The sequence below is a fragment of the Colletotrichum aenigma genome (assembly GCF_013390185.1).
Source record: "Colletotrichum aenigma strain Cg56 chromosome Unknown KSG_Cg56_contig08, whole genome shotgun sequence".
NCBI lineage: Eukaryota > Fungi > Ascomycota > Sordariomycetes > Glomerellales > Glomerellaceae > Colletotrichum > Colletotrichum aenigma.
Genome location: NW_023500914.1, coordinates 3,812,709 through 3,835,371, shown reverse-complemented (window position 1 = coordinate 3,835,371; position 22,663 = coordinate 3,812,709). Strand labels below are relative to the sequence as shown.

Here is a 22,663-nt window from a genome sequence, read left to right as displayed (position 1 = left end):
TCGCCAGCTTACTTGCGGCTGGCAAAGCGCATCATTCCGGCACCGACGTCGAACACGGTCACCAGGCTGTTCATCATGGTATCACCCAAGATGTAAGGTCCCTCGCCGCCGTCGCTGACACCAAGCAGACAGACAAAGGTGCCATCGCCATCGTCAACAGGGTCGCTGGTCTGGATCAGGTCGGCCTTGTCGGCGTAGAAGGTGTGCCCATTGATCACAACACCGAAGTCCGGCACCGTAGCGTTGCAAGGAGCGTAGTACGCGCCCGAGAAGAAGTTGTACAATGAACCAGGGATCGCAGCTGCGAAGGCATCGGAGATGTCTGGACACATGAGTGAGCCGACCGTCTTTCGCTAGTGCTACGGCCTCACTGGGTTCCGAAATCACTTACCAGAAGGCACGTACATCAAAGTAGTGCCACTGTCAACGATGGTAGGAGTAGTGCTGTTGTGGAAACCAGCGGGCTTGGAAACCGCGGTGTTCCACTTGCTCGAAGCCAGGGTCTCGTTGGTAGTAGGAGCCATAGTCACGTTCTTGATGACGTAGCCGTCGGGAAGGATAGTGTAAAAAGAATACTCGGTCTTCGCCTTGGGCATGCGGGAGGAGAGGGCGATCTGGTTTCAATTCAGCTTCACCTTTCCGCTCGTCAACTACGTGGACAACTCACCATTCGGATGGGCGTGCTGATGAACTCGCCCTTGGTCTGGACAGGAGGCAAACCGCCGAAAGCCAATTGGCCAGTCTGAGACTTGCTGTCCATGGCCATGCTGAAGAGGTCGGGCTTGACGATGCCCTTCTTTGACATGGTGGTGAAGATAGAGTCGTAAGGCTTAGAGTCACCAGTAGCGTCGTCATATTCGCTGGTGAGCAGATCATAGGCGAGGCCGAGTAAACCACTGGCAACATTGTCACCATTCCAGTAAGACTTGTTCACCAAGGCAACTTCTTGATGCGGCACCTCGAGACCAGCCAGGGTGATGTCCTGGTAACCCATCAGCCCTGTGGCGAATTCGCCGTCACCGTAGGTGATGTTGAAGTGCACGCCGGGAATGGAGCCATGCTGGAATGTCCCGTTGTACGTGGGCCCGAAATCGCACAATGATGTCTGCTCGCCAAGGTTCCGAGTCAGATCGTCTCAATGCAAATTCGCCCCTGCGTCGGGTGCTCTACCACAACGCATTACTCACATCGTTCAATCTCGTGCCGTCGGAGTCTTGGCAAATAAAGTCCTTCTGCACAGCCCACGTATCGCTAGATCCAGAGTCAACGATGACTTGCAGCGTCTCATCGCCAAAGCCGATGCTGGCGATGTACTCGAAGCCGTTCAAGTCGGTCATGTTGGTGACATGACCTGTCTTGTACAGACCGTTCGCACTAGGTCCGTTTCGAATGGACTGAATCCATGTCTGAGCAGGGGAAGTACCGGCAACTCTGTTTAGCTCGAGGACGTGAGGAGACACTTCCAACGGCTCGCTGTTGACGCTGCGCTTCTGCAGAGACGACAAGTCGACCTCGGCGATGTCGAATTGTAGAGGCACGCGGGATGCGGCAGCAGCAGAGCCGATCAGGCCTGCCGCCGATGCAATAGCGGCAACGGACTTCATAATGAGCGTAAGAGGTTGGTGAGAATGAATCAAGTCTTGCGAGTCTATACACCTTATGCAGTCATCTCCGCAAGATACTCTATGGCTTGGCGACCAGGCGTCATGATTTTATACCCATCCCTTGAGTGCGCGTTCGTACACAGGAATTCGCGATCACAGTTCCACTACATGGACCCATTTGATGTTGGCCGAATAGCCGAATTCTCAATTTCTCCGTTGCTCGTGTTATTGATAAGCGCTGGGGGGAAAGAATAGTCTCCTGCCCGAAAAGGCAGGAGAGGTCTCTGGAGCATGGACAGTGCCTGGGACACGATTCAAGCTTTGGCTAAGCTTTTGTTGCCGATCTACCGAGTCAGTGAGCTAGTCTGAACGGCCCGCAGAGACGACGATAAACATCTGCGGCAGTTCAATGTCAACGATAAGATCTCATGACCCTTTGTTAAACTTAAGTCGGACCAACAGCTATTTATCGTCTGACGACAAGCCTCCCAGATAAGGTGTGCTTTCTCGCTGGTGGTCTGTGGAGTCGCCTGGTCACGGCAGTCGGTCCAAGTATACCGAGCCATCCCGACTTCGTGTTCTCCTTGTCTTCCAGATGGTCCTCACAGAGGCGAAAGTTTCCTTTCCCAGATGTTTAGTAATAAAGTCTTTGGAGATTAGATTGGACGTTGACACCGACACCAGTGCAAAGCGTCGACTCCGAGTTGCGTCTGCAGTCGTCTCAGAACTAAATGACAGGCCGTCAACACCTTTCTTGGGCTTCGACGTGCCAGGCTTCGCTGAATCGCTGACCCGCATTGCCTGTAATACTTACGCCCAGCCTTGTGAGCAATCAGACGTGCGCCATACCTTGTCGACATTCCTTTCGAACGATGGTTGGTACTTCATTAGCAAGTTTTATGCTCCTCACTAATCAGTCCATGACCCCATTTCGGAAGCCTTTTTTTTTTTCTCCACTTTGACATGTTTGCGACTGACCATGCACATCTTCATGAGAATGTGCAACAGATAGTCAGCTTCTATTCGCTCAGAATCTGGCAGCCCCATCTTTCGCTGCTGCACGCCGATCTCTACTGCGTTACATAAGACGTCACGCTGCTGCCTGATCAACAGGCTCACATTCGAGAGGGAACTTCACAGGAGCACTCTGCAGCTTGAAATGCCAATCGGTTTTGAAGCCAAACATATTTTCCTGGGCACAATTTCAGTTGCAGTAACTCACGAAGATGGACCTGCCAGCGTTAGAGATTCCACCGGCCGAACCCACGCAAGAAGACACCCTGCGGATCAAAAAGTGCCGTTGTTGCCCAGACGAATGGAAGCATGATTGGACTTGTTCCTTCTGCAACGACCCTCCTTTCAAGCGACGCGACAATACGCTTCTCTGCGAAGTTTGCCAGCCATGGGATGACTTCACACACGTGGTGTTTTGCCAAGATGAAGTGTACACTCGGATCAATCCTCAATCTTTCGACGTTGGAGCCGACGGTTCGCAATACCACCCTCAGAGAGATGATCATTTTGACCAGGGCTTTTCGGACCTCAAATTCTATCCGTTACAGTTCTATTCCCAGCAGAAAAGGTGTATTCTCTGCTCTCACGTAGGCAAGGAACTCGCCCACCTGGATGTCTTCGGCGAGGGGAATGCCGAACTTGCTATTTGGAGACCTTTCCCGGTGCACCACTGTCGACCCACCGAGGGGATTTCCGCCGACGAACAAGCTCGAGCTATGGTTGAGCAATGCATTCTCCCCATATGCTTGCGAACAGAGTCCAATGGCATAATTCAATTTGAGCCTCTAGTATTGGAGCTCGAACTTCAATATGAGTTATGGGGCCAAAGATTGCAGGCTATTAATCGCTGGGATCGATCATACAGCAACATAGCAAAGCTCAAGCAGTACCTCGAAAACTGCGCCAACTATCATGACCACAAATGCAATGTTCCAATATCTCAAACACCGGTTCCGAGTGGCTTCCGACTCATCGATGCCGCTCTTCGATGTGTCACTCGGGCTCAGGAGGGGATGGAATACATGGCCCTGAGTTATCAATGGCGAACCGCGACGGCCTACCCAGAGGCAGATTTCCAGTTGACAAAGAAAAACATGGATGAGCTTGAAAGACCTCAATCTTTGAAGGAATCACTGATACCCGAGGTAATCAGCGACGCGATGCTTTTGTGTAGAAACATGGGCCGCCGGTACCTATGGGTAGATCGACTGTGCATTGTCCAGGATGATGACGATCTCAAAATCTCGCAGATACAGAGCATGGACACAATATATCAACAGGCCTTTGCTACTATCATTGCCTGCGCTGATGGTGTTGGTACTGGGTTGCCTGGTCTCGTTGACAGGCCACGACAGGGAACCCTTGGTAACCGATGCTGGCATTTGAGTATCGACGGACACTGCATCGGAGCTAGCATGATCACCATAACTGAGGTTGTTGAAAAGTCTGAATGGAACACTAGAGCATGGACATATCAAGAAAGGTTGCTCAGTCGCCGGCATTTCTTTTTCGGCGACTCAGACGTATTCTTCAGTTGCTTCCACGACAATTTAAGACTTGGTGCAAAGGAGACCAATCCTAGCGCCCTGCAACGAGTGAGTCGACAATCGCACGGCCAGGGATTTGAGACTAGTCTTCGCCAGAGCGAATTCTACTACGGAAGTTTCGCCGAAATGTATGGGTGGCTGACTGAGACCTATACTCGCCGAGCGATGACTTACAGGAGCGACATCCTGAACGCTTTTGAAGGAGTGCTGAAGGTTTTCGGTTTCTTGAGCAACACTCTCATTCTCTTCGGGATCCCTGAACGTTTCATGTTGCAGGCCATTCTCTGGGGCTACGAAGGCACGCAAGGCTTAGCGGTCGAGCCCCCCGGATTGCCCACCTGGACATGTGCGGCGTGGGCAGGCCAAGTCCTATTCAATGATCACCCATTGAGGTTTTTGCGTCCCCTCAGTCGGTTTCATTTCGGCAGTCTGGTTTCGCTGTTCTATTGCGACCAACTCAACGGGGTTGCGCGCTTGCGGCCGCTGGAAGAAGACCGAATCTGGTTCAACTCAAAGCCACTTGAGATGGGGAAGCAGGCCAATGTCTCACGGCAAATACTTGGCAACACCATCAGCAAAAGCAGACCTGGAAAGGATCCGATCGGTGTCTGGAACAATTGCGTACATGGCCCTTTGAATGCTCTCGAACACATTGATGTTGATGACAGCACCCGGAGAATGGCTGAAGAGCATCCTCATTGTCTGGTCTTCAACACTACTGTGGCTCTACTGAGACTCAGGGTCCTGCCCGAGGACGATGTAGAGAGTCAAGAGACTTCAGCCATTCGAATGGGTCTATACACCGAAGAGGGCTTACTCGTCGGAGAAACTGCATTGATGGACAGGGAATTGGCTCAGAGGCAGTTCGTTGAGGAAACATACCCTGTTTTCGCTCTTGCTGCTGGCCACATGTTCAAAAGTGCTGACAGAGAAAATGTGTTTTTCTTAGTGAAGTATCCATACTTTCAACCTTTCGAGCCCTGGGCGATCGTTGTCATGGTGGGATCCCGACAAGGTCCATTGTACTCAAGGCTGGCTCTTGGGAGAGTTAGCCCCGAGACTTGGACGAGTGCGAATCCACAATGGAGCCCGGTCATCTTGGTTTGACGACTGATCGATGCCACAAGATGGCCTTTGATGGTAATTTGGGATGGCGGAAACTTCTAACGGTAAATACTCTTGATTTATACATGAAAATGGCTGCGCTTGAAAAGTTCTCTCGGCCGATGTAGTACGCGGTCAGGGGTTCGGGTACTCGGCCCCTCAAACCTCTCAACGAATTGCCGACTTACTGCCATCTGAAATGACGTTCGGTGTTCCGCGGCGAGGTAGTACAATCCTCCCACAGTCCTCGAGAAAGCAGATGTGTGTCTGAATGCCGGAGACAACCGCATCATTCAGCGAGACGCGATGACTGATGCGATGACACGCACAAGTAAAAACGCAACGTGACAATTTCAGTTCTATTCGTAATCGCGGCGTCAACCCGCGGATCTTACAGAGCAACCCGAGCATATCGTATTATGCGAAAGAGGCGATCAGTTCCACCAAAGAATGCCTCCCTGTGATGGCAACGCCCTGGGATCGGCTATCCGCGGGCGCCGAGGAATTAGTGGTTCTCAACCAGAACAAAGACACTTCGCTCGTCCGACAAACAAAAGACAAGGCTATTCTGTGCAAAAAGGGATGATGTGAGAATTCATCCAAAGTTTACCATTACGCAAAGGCCAGCCACCAAGAAATAAAGTGCTATTTTGTTGTCTTCTTTGATACAGCATGGAAGTTGCCGAAACGCACCTTGTCACCGGCGGCAGCGGCTTCATCGCACAACATCTCGTTAACGAACTTTTATCGCAGGGTATCCGCGTAAACGCGACAGTACGAAGCCTCCGAAATGCCAAAAAGGTGGCCTCTCTCAAGGGTCTTCAAGAAAAGCATGCAGGGCGATTGCAGCTTTTCGAGGCCGACCTCCTCAAGCCTGGATCTTTCAAGGAGGCGATGCAGGGGTGCTCGGTGGTCCATCATGTTGCATCACCATTTATGATGGCGGAGATGATCAAGGACGGGCAGAAGGAATGTGTCGAACCGGCGTTGGAAGGTACCCGAAGTGTACTCGCAAGCGTCAAAGAGACAACGTCAGTAAAACGTGTTGTTCTAACATCTACAAGTATGTCCGCGCGTTCCACTTTTCTACGACGAAAGCAACGTCGTTTCGGTAAGAACAGGCTGCTGACTTCGAAATTGTGTTTGCAGTCGGGGCCATATTTGGGGACTACGAGGATGTCAACGACAAGATGGGAGGCACATTATCCGAAAAGTACTTCAACGAGACCAGCACCGTAACGCACAACCCATACCACTACTCCAAAGTACTCGCAGAAAAGGAAGCCTGGGAAATTGCCAAAGAAGAGAACCGATGGGATCTTGTCGTGGTTTGCCCAGGACTAGTCCTTGGACCACCGTTGTCTGCCGGATCGGACTCAGGCAGCTTGTTTCTGATCGACGAGCTTCTCAGTGGCAAGTTGTTCTTCGGCGTACCTAACCTCAATTTTGCGACAGTCGACGTGCGTGAGGTTGTCACGGCACATATCAAAGTTGCATCAACACCCACAGCAAGCGGTCGATATATCGTGGCGTCACGAGACATGGCCAATTTCTTGGAGATGTCAAAGCTGTTCCGGAGGCTGAGTAAATCAATGCTCATTCCAGACCACTTTCTGCCTGACTTTCTAGTTCGGGTTATAGGACCTTTATTTGGGTTAACGAGGAAGTGGATATCAAGAAACTTGGGGACTAAGTTCGCCGTGGATAACAGCCGGAGTATCGAGGAACTCGGAATTGAGTATCGACCTCTGGAGACTACTCTTAGGGACCATTATCAAGCATGGAAAGGGTAGATATTGATTGGAGTATTGAGTCAAGCGTTCATGAACAACGGTTCTACCATCAACTATACGACGATTCGTTGTATACACATACAGACCATGCTTTCCTAGATACCAACATGAATGAAAGGACCCCACTTAAGCACGCAGTTCTATACTCCTTGACAGCTTCGTGCAGCGCAGTCGCAGCATTTAGCTGCCCATCGCCCATGCTATTTTCAGTGGGTGACATGAGTTTCTTGTAGAACCTCCTCGCTACCTCCCCGGCTGCAGTGTCGTCTGCTCCCCACATAGTCCCTATGACGTGCCGGAAGCCCAATGCCTGGAAAGAGTTAGCCAGAGGTATGGCTTCCCCGGCAAGCTTGCTATCTGCTTGCTGGGCTGTAGAGCATGCTGAAAGATAAGCTGCGGAACTCTCTTTAAGCTCAATCTCCTCAAGATTGGCAATCGTCAGATCTGCAGGCTTTCCGTCCTTAACCAGTACAAGCCCGCTCCTGTTCGGGTTGTTATTGATCGAGGCACCATGACAGGCGAAGTGCACAAACGAAAACTCCGGTATCTTTTTGAGAATACTTTCAGGGTCAGGTTGGGCTAGGTGAAGCAACTTGTCTGCTCCAAAAGTTGCTCCAATAGCCTCTTCCTCGTAGGTGGTGTTCAGATGGCGATGCGGCGGTAATTTGGTGGACATCGTGACTAGAAGCATATTCTGACTAGAAAAAGCTGCGGCACCCTTGTTTCGACCATATTTGAGGGTCTTGAATGATGAGATATAATACGAGGTTACCCGACTGGGCGCATTTTATTCGGGGTCGCCGGCATAGTTGCCTGCCGCATGGAACGGCACCCTTCCCGCCAAACCACTAGTGATCCACCACAAACGCCCCGACGATGTGAGTTCAGTGCCGTCCAGAATTGGACGTACCGCCACTTCCCATAACCAATGAATACCGGCCGCAGTGAGAACGTTTGGGGAGATCGGCGGTCTTCGGATGTTCCTTCTGGCTGGGTTCCCACGGTTGTTGAAAACTGAGGCATGGCTCTGAAGAGCGGCAGGCGTCAAGCCTGGCAGGTGCAGAGATTGTATCCCTGTTTCTGTAACAATTATGGTGTCGCTGCGGAGTTCGGAGACGTTGATCGTTGCAATGGGACCATCTGTCGCAAGTTGCATCATCTGAGTAGCGCTAAGGGGCAACTGGAACTGCTCAAACCCTTCCAAATGTCTGATCTCTTCTTCCTTGGACGCCATTTCCCGGATCAGAGATTGCTGAAGGGCCGTGTCTTTTCGGTAGTTGGCAGCGCTTTGGGACTGCCTACTTGCATGTGCAACTCGGGTCCTGAGGTCAATATAGGCATTGGCGCACTCGGGGTATCTTCTCTCGAGTGCTGAAACATCGCTCCTTGAATTCATCGCAAGCCCCGCCAGAATTCAGTTCGCAGCTTCTAAAGATTTGATTGCTTCAATGGGAGGGCGTCCCACGGCCAATGAAGCAGATGCTGCAAAGCTTCCGAGGTTCGTTATTTCACGAAGTGTCTGCTGTAAGTCTTCTGCAGATGCCGCTTGGATGTTGCTTTCAGTCAACAGCCCAATAACATTTTGGAAGATGTCGTTGGTCTGTGTCAGCTCTCCATATTCCCAGTGAATGAGATCGGCCCGGAGTGCCGAAGGGATACTGACCAGAAGTGTCGCCGTTTCTGTCCTGGCCGCCTCAATGAACAATTCCTTGATTTTTGGGGGCTTGGGGTCTTGAAAGACAAGGTATTTAGTGTACAACATCAACGCAAGATTCTTTCGTCTCCCTCCAATTATCCTGCTGTCGGTTTTGGTGTTCGATATAGCTTTCTGCCCGGTTTCTATCGCCCTTTGGAGAATGTCGTTGTGTTTTCCATCTGACGTGCTCCCGCAGAGGACACCGTACTGAATCTGCCAAAGACGCGAGAGGCCTCCAAACAGGTCAGAATTATCGATTGAATAGCATTTTTTCAGTTCAAGTGCGCGGTCGAGGAGTTCGATTCCCTCCTCTGTCCACTTAACATCTTGCGTCAACTTAGCCATGGTCCCCGTCCACGAAGAAACAGTGCTTATTAGCATCGGTACGCTTTCTGCGTGAGGCGTAACGATTGAAAGAGCTCCCCGGCCAAATTTCATTGCCTCCTGTAGGGTTTCCATAGAAAATTGCGGATTTGGTTCTTGGCATCTCGTGCTTTTCAGCTCGAGGATTGGGCCATGAGAGCAGAGACCAAAGGCACGCATCGCGTCGCTACACATATCGCGCATCGCTCATCTGAACCAAAAAGAGCTCCGAAAGTCGAACTGTTTCTTCCAGACTGTTCAAATGAGCAGTCACATGAAAATGCGTAATCAAAGCCGCTGACGTGCCCATGTAATAGTGGTCACGTATGGCTCCGTCCTGGAGCGTTTCAATGACTTGTAACCCGCTTCCATGCCTTTCTCGAGGTCTTGGACGGATCCAGTTGCCTCAAACCGGGACACTAGGACAGCCGAGAGATACGAAAGTCGCGAGGACTCATAAAAGGTCCGTAAGATGCCAGGTGCGCCTGCTTGTCCTAGAAACTCGAAGGCTTCGTCAAGAGACTCTTTGGTGCGATAAAAACAGCCCTTATCACAAATCATATCGCAAAGGTTTGCATTTGCCGCCCTCCACTGGTGGGTACCATGAGCGAAGCATTTTAAGACAAGTTTGCCGTACTTGATTGCATCTTCGAGATCCTCAGCCTTGCCCGAGTATCGGAATAGACCTTTGAGTGAGGCGGCCAAATTGTTGAAGACTGGTCCCTTGCTAGTATCGTTTGGCGTAAGCGCCTCGACAGCTGCCTGACCTGCTTGAACAGCCTTGACGACGTCTTCTGGGACTCCGGACTTCGTCCACTTCACATAGTAAACCGTGCACTTGTCGTTCAATATGGCTGCCCGGTCCGGGTGGCCTGGTTTCATGGTAGCCAGAAAGTTATCGATGCGATCGGCGCCATCTTGTAGTTCTTCCATAGAAGCGTTGCGGATATCAACAGGCTTATCACGGGGCTGATACGAGCTGGACATGTCGGGCAGACGAAAGCTGTTACTGGGGCGGAGTTCATCGCATGATCCCCAACAACCAAGGTGATTGGAGGCCTTTTGTATTCTGTACTGTAGAGATAGCCGCCTCGTGCTCTGGCGACCCGTGCCGCCTGGGGGTCGCGCACGTCTTGTTGCATCCACCATTTGCCAACCCGCCAGCAGGGATTAGCAGTCGCCGGGCGGATATCCTTCCCCTTTTGAGATCAAGAATCAGTGAATTCAGGAGGATGCTATCAGGCGTATTTTACCGGCTTTCGGGACAACCTGCTTTCTTAGAAGTCACACCTACCGACTCTGAACGCCGACTCGAACCTGGTGGCAGGCGTACTGCCTTGCCAGATATCCTGACTTAGATTTAGATCATGATTGGGCCTTACTTGGTTGGCAATTCTAAGACTCTAGGGGGTAATGCATGCGCTTAGCGGCGAAGACTATTGGCCGGCAGTAAATCGCCAATGAGCGAGGAAGTGCTGCGCCGCATAAGATTATCGCGGTCCAGCAGTGGATCTCGGAATACAGATGCAGCTCTGTGTGGCATACACACGTGATATGCGGGGTTTACTGCATGTCCATTGCCAGCCTGGTCATGAATTCTACGTTCATCACATCACTTCGGTAGAAGAGCGTTTCCTAAGCCCTTGCGGCATTCGGCAGTTCCCAGGGGATCAAGTGCATTGCAGCAGGATCTCAACATCGCCATGGCGCGAGAGCGCAAAAGAGATACCTTTCTCCGTCTATTCGGGTCCAAAGACCGACGACTGGAGGCTTCGCAAGCGGACGATAGCAAGTCGGTCTCCTCTACCTCTGAGCTCGCACCCACAGCGCTTTCGCCACCTCGAGCGAACACACCCGACCGAACACCAACGAAGCAGATTGAGGCACTGGACATACAACAAAAAGAGCCTGAAACGCCTGACGATGTGTGGGCTGCAGCTTTTCGAAAGTTCCAGGAGAGCGATGGTGATTTAGCCAAAGCTTACGCTAAGGTTATCAATCCTGCACATGAGGAGGATACCGCTGAATTCGGTGTCAACTTTGTCGAGTCAACCGTTAAAAATCTTGAAAAAAGGCGAGACGAGAAGCAGTGGAAAGTTGCGTTTGCCGGGAAGAGTATTCACGTCCGCTCGCAAGTCGAAAAAATGGTGAAATTCCTGCTCTGGACAGACGCCGTGGTGAAGCCTGCACTCAGCACCCAGCCGTACGCCGCGTTAGCATGGTCAGCGGTTTCCATCCTTCTACCTGTAAGATATACAGTGTCTGAGTCTGTAATCTAAATACACATGCTAATGTGGTCAGCTTGTGAATGCGGGAACCGAGCTGCACGAGGCAATGATAAATGGCCTCGAAGAGATCAACCGCATGTTGGTGTTCTGGAAAATTTCAGAGAGCTCTGTTTATCCATTCAGGAGCCGCGCAAGAGGAAGCTTTTACGACGTCTTCATTGACTTGCACCGTCAAATTATCAGATACTACGCTCATGCAGTTTGCCATTTGTCATCCACTCAGACTTCCCGAGCGCGGGAAAATCTTTTGGGGTGGAACGGTTGGAAGGCCGAGACCAAAAGCATGAACGAGTTAAACCAGAATTGTCAGACCTATCTCGAAGCCGCTCAGCGTAAAACATCCCAAGATGGTATGGCGGCGCAGCTGGTCGAAATCCACAACTCTCGATTAGCTCTTGAAGACATTTCCAGGAGCTTGGAGGAAATACAATTTCAATATGAAAACCAACTGGAGGGGAAGTTGCTGGGACATCTTCACGCAGATTTCAAAGGACACAAAAACGCCAACCCTGAGCGAGTCCAAGGAACTTGCGAGTGGGTCTTGGAAGATCCGAAATTCCATCGATGGCGTGACAACGCATTCTCGAGTCTCCTGTGGATATCAGCTGGTCCCGGTTACGGGAAGTCAGTTTTATCGAGGTCGCTCATCGATGAAAAACTCCTACAGTCTCCAGCCAGGGCTACAACTTCATCGGTCTGTTATTTCTTCTTCAAAGATGGCGACGAGAGGCGAAAAAGGGCATGTGATGCGGTTGCGGCCATTCTTCATCAGCTTTTTGCCCAAGATTTGACCGGGAGACTCATCAAGAAGGCGAAAACTCCATACCATCGCGCGGGTGCAGGCCTGAGAGATTCTTTTGACGAGCTCTGGGACATTCTCATAGGTTGCATGAACTCGCCGGATGCAGGGGAAATAATATGCGTCCTGGATGCCCTGGACGAATGCGAGAGATCGGAAAGAGAGCGACTCACCAGCGAGATCAGCAAATTTTATAACAAACATCAACAAAATTCACCATTAACCTCGACGTTGAAGTTTATCATTACGAGCCGTACTTGGAATGACATAGAATTCTCTCTGCAAGACCTTTTCATGCCGACGCATCCCTCCCAGAGCTCACACGTCAATGGAGATCAAAGACTGCGCCGAATTAGGGGGGAAATAGAGCTAGTTATTGATCAGAATCTTCCAACCATTGCAGGACATCTCCCTGAGAACGATCAGATGCTCCTTGGAAAACGTATGAAGGACATGGAAAACCGTACCTATCTTTGGCTTCGTCTATTTTTTCAGATTATCAAAGAAGACCGCATGAACTACAGAAAGACATCAGACATTCTTGATCTTCTGGAAAGTCTACCTTCCGAAGTTTCAGAGGTCTATGAGAAAATTCTTCGCCCTTTTTACGATAACCCTAAAACCAAATTACTCTTACAGCTCATGTTAGCGGCCTCAGAGCCGCTCACATTGAAGGCGGCCAACGAAGCCCTGACTTTGGTTCTTTCCACTCGGTCACATCAATGGAAATGCAGAGGGGATATTGCCAACGACTACTGGGGCAAAGACTTTCAAAGTGTGGTACAGAACTGCACCGGGTTTCTGGTGGTAGTGACCGGGGTTGACAAAAACGAAGAAAAGCTGTCGTTCTTACATCAAACGGTCAGAGAGTTTTTACTTGGCCCGAAGCCTACAACCAACTGTTGGAAGGGGCGGTTCAGTGGCACTGAGACCCAGATAAAGATGCTCTCTACTTGTCTGGAGTCACTACGCTTTTTGTACCTTTTGCCCTTACCCTACGAGGAAGACCGGAACCACGAATTTGGGCACTATGCGGCGCAAAACTGGCCTATACACTATGAGCTGCAAAATGATGACGAAAAGGCAAAATATGACGATCGACTCCGACTTCTCTGCGATACCACGCAACCTGGTACTGCCAGATGGTTGCGGTACAACGAAGTTTTTAAACAATTGACGACGGTCAGACGGGTGCAACTGAAGGACTTTGACTCTCCAAGCCTTGCTGCATTGTTTGGGTTCGGGCGCCTAGTTGAGAATACTGAACACACTGACCTTCATGACTCTGTCCAGGCAAGAGACAACAAAGTCAGCCCTCTGCAAGCTGCGGCATGGAGCGGAAAGTTGAACATTGTCAAAGCACTTATTCGAAACAAAGCCGACATCGATTACGATCCCATAAACATGGGTTCACCCATCGAGTGTGCGATCCGGAATGCACATTTTGAGGTCGTCGAATTCCTCCTTTCGTGCACTCCTGTGCCCTTAATCAGGAAAGAGACTTTAGAATCTGCATCGAGATATCACCTTAGTAGGAGTTTACTAGAACTGATTTCGCAGAGATTTCCAGACTTGGAAGTGTCAGAAATGCTGTTTGAGTTGGCAGTTAATAATTCCTCCACTGGCGGCGACGCACTAGGGTCACTTTTGCACGGACGCCCAGATCTGAAACCGTCGGACAATACAATCACTCTGGCTGTCAAGAACGAATCCTGTAGCCCAAAGGTTTTGGAGATTCTTTTCGATAGGCATGCCGATCTTCGTGTAACGGAGGAAATAGTGGAAGCAGCGTCCCTCAGGTGGACTGATGGCTCGGAAATACTGCAACTCTTATTCGAGAGAAGCCCGGAAGTTAATGTGACCGACAAGGCATTGGTTGTGGCGGCTGGCAATGCAAATAATGGGGTGGCTATCATGAAGCTTTTTTTCGAAAAGCGTCCGAGCCTCAACATTCCTCAAAAGGCTTTTCGCGCGGCTGCCGAGAACATCTCTTCCAGTATAGAGATGGTTCAGCTTCTTTTCGAGTTGAGGGACGGCGAACAAGTCACGCCTGACTTGATTATGAGCGCCATGAACAATTCCAGGCTAGGCAAGGCCACCTTGGATGTGTTGGCAAGTCAAGATGGATTCAACATCACCCAAACCTGTCTTGAAGCTTGGTTTCAAACAGAACAGAAATTCAGCTTTTACGAAAACATAGCCCATGCTATGAGATTGAGCAAGGATGCGCTAACGATCACGGAGCCTATGATAAGGAAGGTTATTTCATGGGACCTGAGCTACACGGTCGCGTTTCTGAGAACCATTGGGTCGGACTTCTCTATTCCCATCACCGACGAAATTTACAATGAGTCATACCATTCTTGTCTGGTATCGAGAGATCGTCGAAAGGGGGCAAATCGCGGGTATCAGCGCTTCAAGACCATGAAACTGCTCATCGGCGCTCAGAGACGCGATATTCGGATAAAGGGGGATGACGGTAATTGGCTCACAGAGAAGCAAGTCATGAACAAGCTGGATTCGTGGGGAAAAGAGCTCGATGAGTTTTTCAAGTAGGATGGCAGGCATCATGGACAATGGCAACAGCTGAAGATGGGTTAGTAACTAGGAACTGAGACATTTGTGTATACATCTGATCATACACGCCTTTTCGAAGATGATCATCATCGTGAGCAACTTTTGTCAAAATTGATGTCAGATTTTAGTTCGGTTAATGTGTCTAACCCTCTTGAGCTTTGCTTACGGATGCTTCCCCCTTTCCATTTTTCGTCAAGATCAAAGAAGCTACAAAGTCACACTATTTCCGATCATTCCAAGACGAGATTTCACGATTCATACGCGAGAAACTTTGTCCTCAAAATGTCACTCCCACTCTCCCTCGGCCAGCATTTCTTCCAAACATCCGGCGTCCGTCTCAATTACCTCATCCGCGGAGCCGGCCCCCTAGCAGTCATCCAGTCTGTCGGCTGGGGTCTCTCAGCATCCTACTTCTGGAACGGCCTCGGCCCGCGCCTCGAAACCAACCGCACGGTGTTGTACTTTGAGCCCCGCGGCAATGGCGACTCCGGCAAAGCAGATCCATTCACGATGAACGCGAGGACCATGGTCGAGGACCTGGAACACCTCCGCTCTTACCTCGGTCTCACAGCGTTCCCGCTTCTCATCGGCCACTCGCACGGCGGCGCCATCGCTCTGCGCTATGCCCAGCGGTACCCGGACAACGTCTCCAAACTACTTCTCATCGCGCCGCAGGTGATGGATTGCGCTCCTGGACATGTTAGAGCCTGGATGGAGAAGCGCAAGGACGATGAGGCGTATGCTCCTTCCGTGAAGAAGCTGATTGAAATCGCGAAGGCCGGTGGACCCAGGGACGATGAGCACTTCAGAGAGTCTCTCGACACGATGTTGGTCTGGTGGTTCGCTGATGTGAAGAACGCTGACCTTCTGAGACGGAATATGGCTGGGCCTTTGGCGAGCAAGAATTCCGCGACTGCGTCAGCGTGGCAGACGAACCGTAATGATATGTCTGAGGAGAATGCGCTACCTCATATCAGGGATGCGGGATTGGTCAAGGCTGAGACATTGATTCTTCAAGGGGAAGAGGATTCGGTTTGTAGCGAAGAGGGAGCACAGGCTGTTGCTGGTGGTATCGAAGGCTCCGAGATCAAGGTTCTTGCGGGAGCTGGGCATTTCCCTTGGATCGAGGCCCCAGAGAAGTTTTGGAGGGATGCAGATGCTTTCGTGAAGCTTTAAAACTTTCAGTCTATAACAACTCCATCGCCATTGAGAAGAGATTGATAACGGTGGTGACGTACTGCCCCTGATGTTGAAAACAACCTCGCTCAATGCTGCTATCCATGGAGGTACTGCTATTCGATTGAATAGAGGAAGTGATGGCAAAAACCGTAGTCAATGCATTGCTAGGACGACAAGAGGCGACAAAACAGACGATGAGGACGATAGAGACGACAGATATCACGAGAGCCTAGCAACAGCGACGAGTCCAACTATACCGACTAGATGTATGACAATAAAAACAAAAGAAAAATACAATTGCAATGCAGTGTGATACCTTACTGACTGATGGTAGCCAGCAGGTGGCAAATATCATTCAATGAAATACAAATCACAACGCCAGGTAACTCGTGATAACAAAGACGAGCTGTTTTCCTCTAATATTTTATCATCACAGGTTGTCGAATTCGCATCTCCAGTCATGCCATCCCAACTTACACAACCTTACTCAAACCGCCAGATTACCGAACACCCCCGAACATGATATATCAAAGTTCTTGCCAAGAATAAACTCTGATATCGCGATTCTCCACGTCATGCCATTCCTCAATTGCCGTGATCCATCGATAGGGCTTTTGCCGTACTCCGCGAACCCGACGGCCAACTGGCGGGTCGCCGGGCTACCTCCGCCGTAGATACTTGAACACGGCAGACCCGGGAGTATGTCCCTCGCCAACTCGGCCGTCTCTTTACCAGATAACTCATCTCTAATTTCATACAAAACATAAGACGAACTTACTCTCCCCTCTCCAGAACCATCTACCGCATCAACCACATACCATCCTCGCCACAATGTCCGACCCAGCCTACGCCGACCAAATCGCCTACTTCAACACCATCCCCTGGGTTTCCGTAACCCTCCGCGAGCCAGGCCTGATCTCCATGCCGCCCATCACCCGGCACTTCGACCCCTCCCTCCGCGCCTCCGAGTTCTGGGGCGTCACCCTGCACAGCAAAGCCACCATCCCCTACTTCATCGGCTGCTTCCACCCTCCTTCCACATCCCCTCCTGCCCCCGATTCCGCCTTGGGAGACCGCTACATCGCCCACGTCCGCTTTTCCCTCAAACTCGCGCACATGCTAAGCACCCTCGAGCGCGAGCGCGTACACGGCGGCGTCGTGGCCTCCATCTTCGACGAGTGCGCTGGCGCGGTGGGGTTCGTGAATAAGATGTATGGGAGGATGGAGATGCTGCCGCATGTGACGCGGACGTTGGAGCTCGAGTATCGGAGGGCGGTGCCGGTTGGGGCGGTAGTTGGTGTTGTGGCGAGGTTGGTGGGTGTTGAGGGGAGGACGTTTGTGGTTGAGATGGAGATGGTGGATGAGGAGGGGGCGGTGCTGGCGAGGGCGGAGGCGGGGTATGTTGTGCTGGAGAAGAAGGGGAGGAAGGGGAAGTTGTAGAGGGTGAGGGTTGGGGTTTCTTTCAGAAGGGGGGTATCGTGAGAGTAGTCTCTTGCTACCTACGGCAACGGCGGCGCATAAGCCAGTCAAGATGCCGATGAGGAGTATTAGAGATAGAAGAAGCAATTCTATAATGGCACATATATCTTCGCTGCTAAGAAACTAATCCAAACCATACTATCGTCTACTTGCTCTACTATCGCTTACATCCTGTACATCATCCCTTCTTGTACGAGTTCTGCCTTCTATCATCATTCCACACTCTACCTCTTCCTCACGCCAACCTCCGCCAACACCTCCCTTGGCCCCAGCCCCATCCACCGCTCATACGTCTCCTCCCCCGAAGCCCACACCATTCCCAGCATCCCCGCCGCATTCACCCCGCCCCCGTCCACATCCATCTTCGTCCGCGGCACAACCACCATCCACCGCTCGCTCAGGACCACATTATGCGGCACCGCAACCCCGTCCTCCTCGACAACCTCCTCCCGCCCAGGCACCAGCGCCGTCGCGGCACGGAGCATCTCGCCATACATCCCAGCTACCTCCTCCCCCCCGGGAACCCCGTTCTCGAACCGCTTGAGGAGGTACTCATACGGTACCGCGGCCTCCAACGCCTCCTCATCAGGCCATAGCCGGAAATCCGACGGGGCGGGTATGACCTGCATGTGCTTATGCAGCCTTGAACACCCGCCGTCCTTGCCGCAGTTGAAAATCACAAGGTACTCACTTCCCCCCTTCGAATTCAGCCCGCGGAGAACATCCCTCGCAGCTTCTAAATCCTCCCTCCCCAACGGCTCGAACTGCCGCCGGTAGCCGTTTGCCGTGAGGAGGATCAGGTGCGGCCTGTACGCGCAGAATTTGTTGAACATGAGCACGTGCGTGTTGTTGACGGGGGAGATGACGAAGCCCGCGACGGAGATGTCGCCGCCGGGGATCTGGCCCTCGGCGTCGAGCTCCATGGCGTCGGTGCCGGCTGCGGGTGAGGGTGAGGGGGACTTTGGCGGTGTGGTAGCGGCGTCGAGCTCCGAGTTGTCGAAGACGGCTGCGGGCTTGGTTTTCAGGGCTGAGGTCAGGCGGAACTCGAACTGTGTTTGTTAGATGGGTGTGCGGGAGATGTGGTGAGGTGGGGGGATTACCTCGGACCCGCCATCTTGGTGGTGAATCTTTTTGAGGTTGTCGCTGTAGAGGACTGTCCCCTTGCGCACGAGGGCGTCGAATTGCGCGAGGACGGAAGCCTCGTCTATGACCTGGGATCCCATCTTTCCCGGATCTGTTTCCTCGCAGATTTCAAAAGGGATTGTTGTGCTGCGCAGATCTGGTGGTTGAACCTGCAACGTCGCAGCTGAGGCAAGGCTGCGCCCTGTTATCTGACGGCGAAGGGTATGACGACATACGACACATCCTCCCTTGAGACCACCCAAAAACATGCCACTGCGAGCATTGTCACATGCACAATCGGGAAATCCTTTGAACAGAATCATGTGCGTTCAATGCTTGCTTGCTGCTATTAAGATATTCTGTACCAAAAGAACGACGCCACGCGGTGCGTGGGCCCGGTGAGGTATTATGCTACAAATCGTCCGCCCAACTCCCCCGGCATCTCGTCATCCGCCCACCTGCTGTATTTTGTTCTTGCAACTGGCCCTCCCATGATGTCGTACCGCCATAAAAGCCTCATCCGTCTGAATCTCGTATTACCCGTCCGGAGTGATAATCATACACAACCCGTCGTCTACGCAGGGGGCACGGGGGCAGCGGGCCCAGTACCGGTGGCGGCGCCGCGCTGGACGGGCGGGGGGAGGAACATGGGGAGATAGGTGACGGCCAGGGCCATAACTGTCGCGCGCCCGTTAGCTATCTGCCATCCGGAGGCCTCAGCTTCAGGAGGGGAACGTACCTGACATGCCGACGGAGAAATATCCCGGCGTCGCGGAGCTCTTCTTCGTCTCCTCGCTCTCGCCGAGCCAGGTCTGCACGGAAAAGACGACGGAGGCCCTGCGTTTTCGTATCGTGTCAGCAACTTGTCCAGACATCCCGACCTGCCACGTATCGCACAGGGGCCGGCGAGGAAATCAAAGGTATTTTTTCGCGTACCATCCGATGAACTTGTTGCGCGTGAGCATCGCGGCCATGGGCAGCGTGGACGACAGCGTCGAGGAGAACTCGGCGTTCTCGCCCTTGGCTCGGGGCTCCTGGTAGGGGACGACTGTAGCACGAACGATCACAGGTCAGCCATCGCGATATCTGACAATTGAGCCGTGCGGAAAGTGCTTACTCAGGTCCGGCCGGCGCATATCCCTCTTGCTCGCCATTGTTGCGGATTCGGTGCGGAAAGTTGGGGTTACGAGACGAGCAAATTGGTTGAGAAAGATTGCTGCACGTCGTCGCGATGTTCACGTGCTGCTACCTTGCGAGGTGAAGCTTTCCCCAGCTCCCCAGGCGCAATCACATCAAACCTCGCGCCTAAAAGGTTAGGCATCTACCCTCCCAAGCTGGGGAAGCAAATCCGGCGGCCGGCTGGCCTCCCCCTCTCAGCCGACCACGTTCCCGGATACAACCACACCCCCGGCGTGGTCGCCGCAGCTGCAATCGGCCGCGCGAGCCGTCGGGCGGGGCCTCCGAACGCCGCGCTGCTCAACCCGATCTGACAAGTTTACGCATCCTTCACGGCCATGATTACGATACTTTGCGCGGGTGAGGTTCCGATAACGAAGGGTCGCCACTCTGAGATTCCGGTGTCGTCTTGGCCTGAGACCGGACGGGGAGCACCGTCTGAGCTGTGCTACGGGCCGGGCATATCCCGGTTGGCTTTGCGAGGGGGGTTTTCACGAGGATGCGGTTGTTCTCGTTCGTTGCTTTTTGCCGCGGTGCGAGAGTTGGATAAATTGCGGCTGTGAAGATGGAGCGGTGCGAGTCCGGCTTCGCGAGCTTCAACAGCGTCAGAAATCTTGGGGGCCGGTTTTGCGGGGCCTTTTGCTTCGGGAGATGCGGCCTGCGGAGGGGCACGGGCTATGGAGTTTCTTATGGATACGGCAGAACTTGCACCTTTCGGAAAGCTGGGTTTCGAGAGCGTTGATTACATATTGCAGGCCAAAAACACAAAATCAGCAAAAACATGTAGTTGTTGGTCAGCGGCCGTCTCCTCCGCATTCCCCGAGATTGCCCACCGGAGGTTTTCTCTCGGGGGCTTGGTGTCGTTTGAGTGGCCTGCATGCCCAGCTCTTACGATGGTCTTGTTATCTTGGGCGGAAAGTCTCGTCATCTGCGGGCCACCCTTCTGCAGGTTGGCGAAGGCAGGCAGGCAGACTTGCATGCCCAGGGAAAGATAGGCACGTAGGCCGCCTTGCTGCTGCTGCAGGCACGCCGCGGCCGACCTACAGGAGCATTTGCTTTGCTTGAGGTGCTTGCTTCCAGTCCGCCCCCACACGGGCCCTGCAGGTCCCTTCAGCCGGATGGAAGGTGTTCCCGTCGAGGTGCGTCGGCCAGAGATGCGGTGTGTTTGCGTTGTATGGTGCGCGTACCGGGACAGGTTCTGGTTGCAGCGACACGACGAGTGGGCCAGCTGGACTGCCGAGCTGTCTGTCACTGTCTTGGGCATCATCATCGTCAACGTCGACCACTTGTTGTGGTTTTGGACGGTTATGCCGCCACTTCACTCATGTGTTTTTGGGCCAATTACCCGCTGGCTAAATCAGGTAGCGAGCGAGACATTGTCCCGGTCGGGCAGCGCGGCATGCCACATGGACATGGCCGTGGTGGGACGAAGAGCCCGAAGAGAGGCAGTCCAGCTGGCACCGTCTCGCCTTTAGTGAACCTTGCACCGGCTTCCACGACATGTTGGACAGTGAGTCCAGGCACGCTGCCAAGTGCGATGTGGTGATGGGGTCACACGGCGGGTGTCAGCTGAAGGGATTCCCGATGCGCAATCGTTGAGTGCATCAGTGGTTTGTTTGGCACTGGACCGGCTCGGCAGGCGTCGTGGGAGAGGTACCTCATTGGCGGCGGATCGCATGCAGTACGATGGCAGATTGCGTGACACCTGGCGACGATTCGGCCATATCGAGACAGGGCCCCCAAGCACCGACTTAGCACGATACACACATAGACAGACGGCGGCGCACCACCCCATCCCATGGCGGCCCGGTGCCTGGTCTGGTCTGGTCTTGTCCGATTTTGCGTTTACAGGCCCCCCGACGGGTGGGCTGTCAATGGCTGGTTCGTTCGCGCCAGCAGTTTAGAGGATTCCGTACGTAGGTACCTGGGGAAAAGAAACCGAACTTGCTATTCGTGGTAGGCAGTCGTGGAGGGGGGGCAAGCAGACTTGGGACAACAACTAATTAGGATGGGGATCGTATAAGCCGAGGGTAATATAGCGACGTCCGCATTGGCTGGGGACCGGTGGGATTTTGGATTCTCTGGACGAAACGCGGGAAAAGGAAGGCCGGGTGTTTGTGTGTGGTTGTTGGCTGTGCCGTTAACGTTTCCCTGACGGCGGTGCGCCGCTCAGATGTTTTCGTCTTTGGGGGGGGGGGGGGCCTTGTTATGTTGCTGCTCGTCGTATGTTGCCCGCCCAGGAGGAGGCAAAGACAAAACGACAGCGGAGGTTTGCAGGGGCAAATCGGATGCAGATGAACAGAGACAGCCAGCGATGGTGACTGGTGACTGGTGATGGATGCGGTGTTGGGGGCGAGTGGTTGGTTGGCCGTGGGCTCTGGTGGCGTCTGCTGGGGACAAGAAGACGAGGGATGGCGTCCCGAAAGGGGAAGCTTGAAGTCATGGGCGCGGGCCAGGCCTTGAGGCGTTTTGGTAGGTGCAGTGTTTAGGTAGGCAAGGTAGGTAAGTTTTCTCTCGTTGGCGGCTTTCCCTCTCCGGGTTCCGTGAGCGTGCTCTCTGCGGTTTCTGGTTTCCCAGTCCCATTCCAGCGGTACGGTTTGCCGAGAGAGAGGGTTTGAAGGGGGGACCCGGGGGCTTGGGGGGTGTTCCTGGGTTCCCGGCCGGCGGCAGCAGCAGTTGACCTGGATAGGTAGGTAGGTACAGGATGACGATGAAGATGTGTTTGATTCTCGATTCGACTGTGACTGTGACTTGCATGCTCCGAGACCTGGTGTCTTGGTCCGGGCAATGTTCGGAGCAGCGAGACTTGGTAAGTTGGCCGGCGTGGAGACTGGAGAGGCAGTGGAGTGGATTCGCGACAGCCAGCCAGGGCCCGGCAAGAGTCAGGGACTGCCACTGGCAGACTGCGGTGCGGTGCGGCGG

At 52.8% G+C, this 22,663-nt stretch overlaps 7 protein-coding genes across 7 annotated transcripts; 3 read left to right on the top strand and 4 right to left on the bottom strand.

The window, feature by feature from the left end:
• Positions 1-8: 8 nt before the first annotated feature.
• CGCA056_v012495 (putative aspartic-type endopeptidase) lies at positions 9-1,604 on the bottom strand (the record flags this gene model as incomplete). Its single annotated transcript, XM_037327739.1, has 4 exons — positions 9-322; positions 392-614; positions 668-1,105; positions 1,188-1,604. The coding sequence occupies 4 exons, from the start codon at positions 1,602-1,604 to the stop codon at positions 9-11; spliced, it is 1,392 nt and encodes a 463-aa protein (XP_037174710.1).
• A 4,337-nt stretch (positions 1,605-5,941) lies between these two features.
• CGCA056_v012494 (Anthocyanidin reductase) lies at positions 5,942-7,062 on the top strand (the record flags this gene model as incomplete). Its single annotated transcript, XM_037327738.1, has 2 exons — positions 5,942-6,332; positions 6,419-7,062. 2 exons carry the CDS (start codon positions 5,942-5,944, stop codon positions 7,060-7,062), a joined length of 1,035 nt encoding a protein of 344 aa, XP_037174711.1.
• A 49-nt stretch (positions 7,063-7,111) lies between these two features.
• CGCA056_v012493 (uncharacterized protein) lies at positions 7,112-7,738 on the bottom strand (the record flags this gene model as incomplete). Its single annotated transcript, XM_037327737.1, has 1 exon — positions 7,112-7,738. The coding sequence occupies one exon, from the start codon at positions 7,736-7,738 to the stop codon at positions 7,112-7,114; it is 627 nt and encodes a 208-aa protein (XP_037174712.1).
• Positions 7,739-15,067: 7,329 nt separating this feature from the next.
• On the top strand, positions 15,068-15,961 carry pip-1 (Proline iminopeptidase; the record flags this gene model as incomplete). The annotated part of the gene is made up of 1 exon (XM_037327736.1): positions 15,068-15,961. One exon carries the CDS (start codon positions 15,068-15,070, stop codon positions 15,959-15,961), a length of 894 nt encoding a protein of 297 aa, XP_037174713.1.
• An 834-nt stretch (positions 15,962-16,795) lies between these two features.
• Positions 16,796-17,404, top strand: CGCA056_v012491 (uncharacterized protein; the record flags this gene model as incomplete). Its single annotated transcript, XM_037327735.1, has 1 exon — positions 16,796-17,404. The coding sequence occupies one exon, from the start codon at positions 16,796-16,798 to the stop codon at positions 17,402-17,404; it is 609 nt and encodes a 202-aa protein (XP_037174714.1).
• Positions 17,405-17,667: 263 nt separating this feature from the next.
• APA2-0 (Diadenosine 5',5'''-P1,P4-tetraphosphate phosphorylase 2) lies at positions 17,668-18,666 on the bottom strand (the record flags this gene model as incomplete). The annotated part of the gene is made up of 2 exons (XM_037327734.1): positions 17,668-18,492; positions 18,544-18,666. The coding sequence occupies 2 exons, from the start codon at positions 18,664-18,666 to the stop codon at positions 17,668-17,670; spliced, it is 948 nt and encodes a 315-aa protein (XP_037174715.1).
• A 473-nt stretch (positions 18,667-19,139) lies between these two features.
• CGCA056_v012489 (Uncharacterized protein) lies at positions 19,140-19,719 on the bottom strand (the record flags this gene model as incomplete). Its single annotated transcript, XM_037327733.1, has 4 exons — positions 19,140-19,243; positions 19,305-19,402; positions 19,502-19,613; positions 19,683-19,719. The coding sequence occupies 4 exons, from the start codon at positions 19,717-19,719 to the stop codon at positions 19,140-19,142; spliced, it is 351 nt and encodes a 116-aa protein (XP_037174286.1).
• Positions 19,720-22,663: the final 2,944 nt, after the last annotated feature.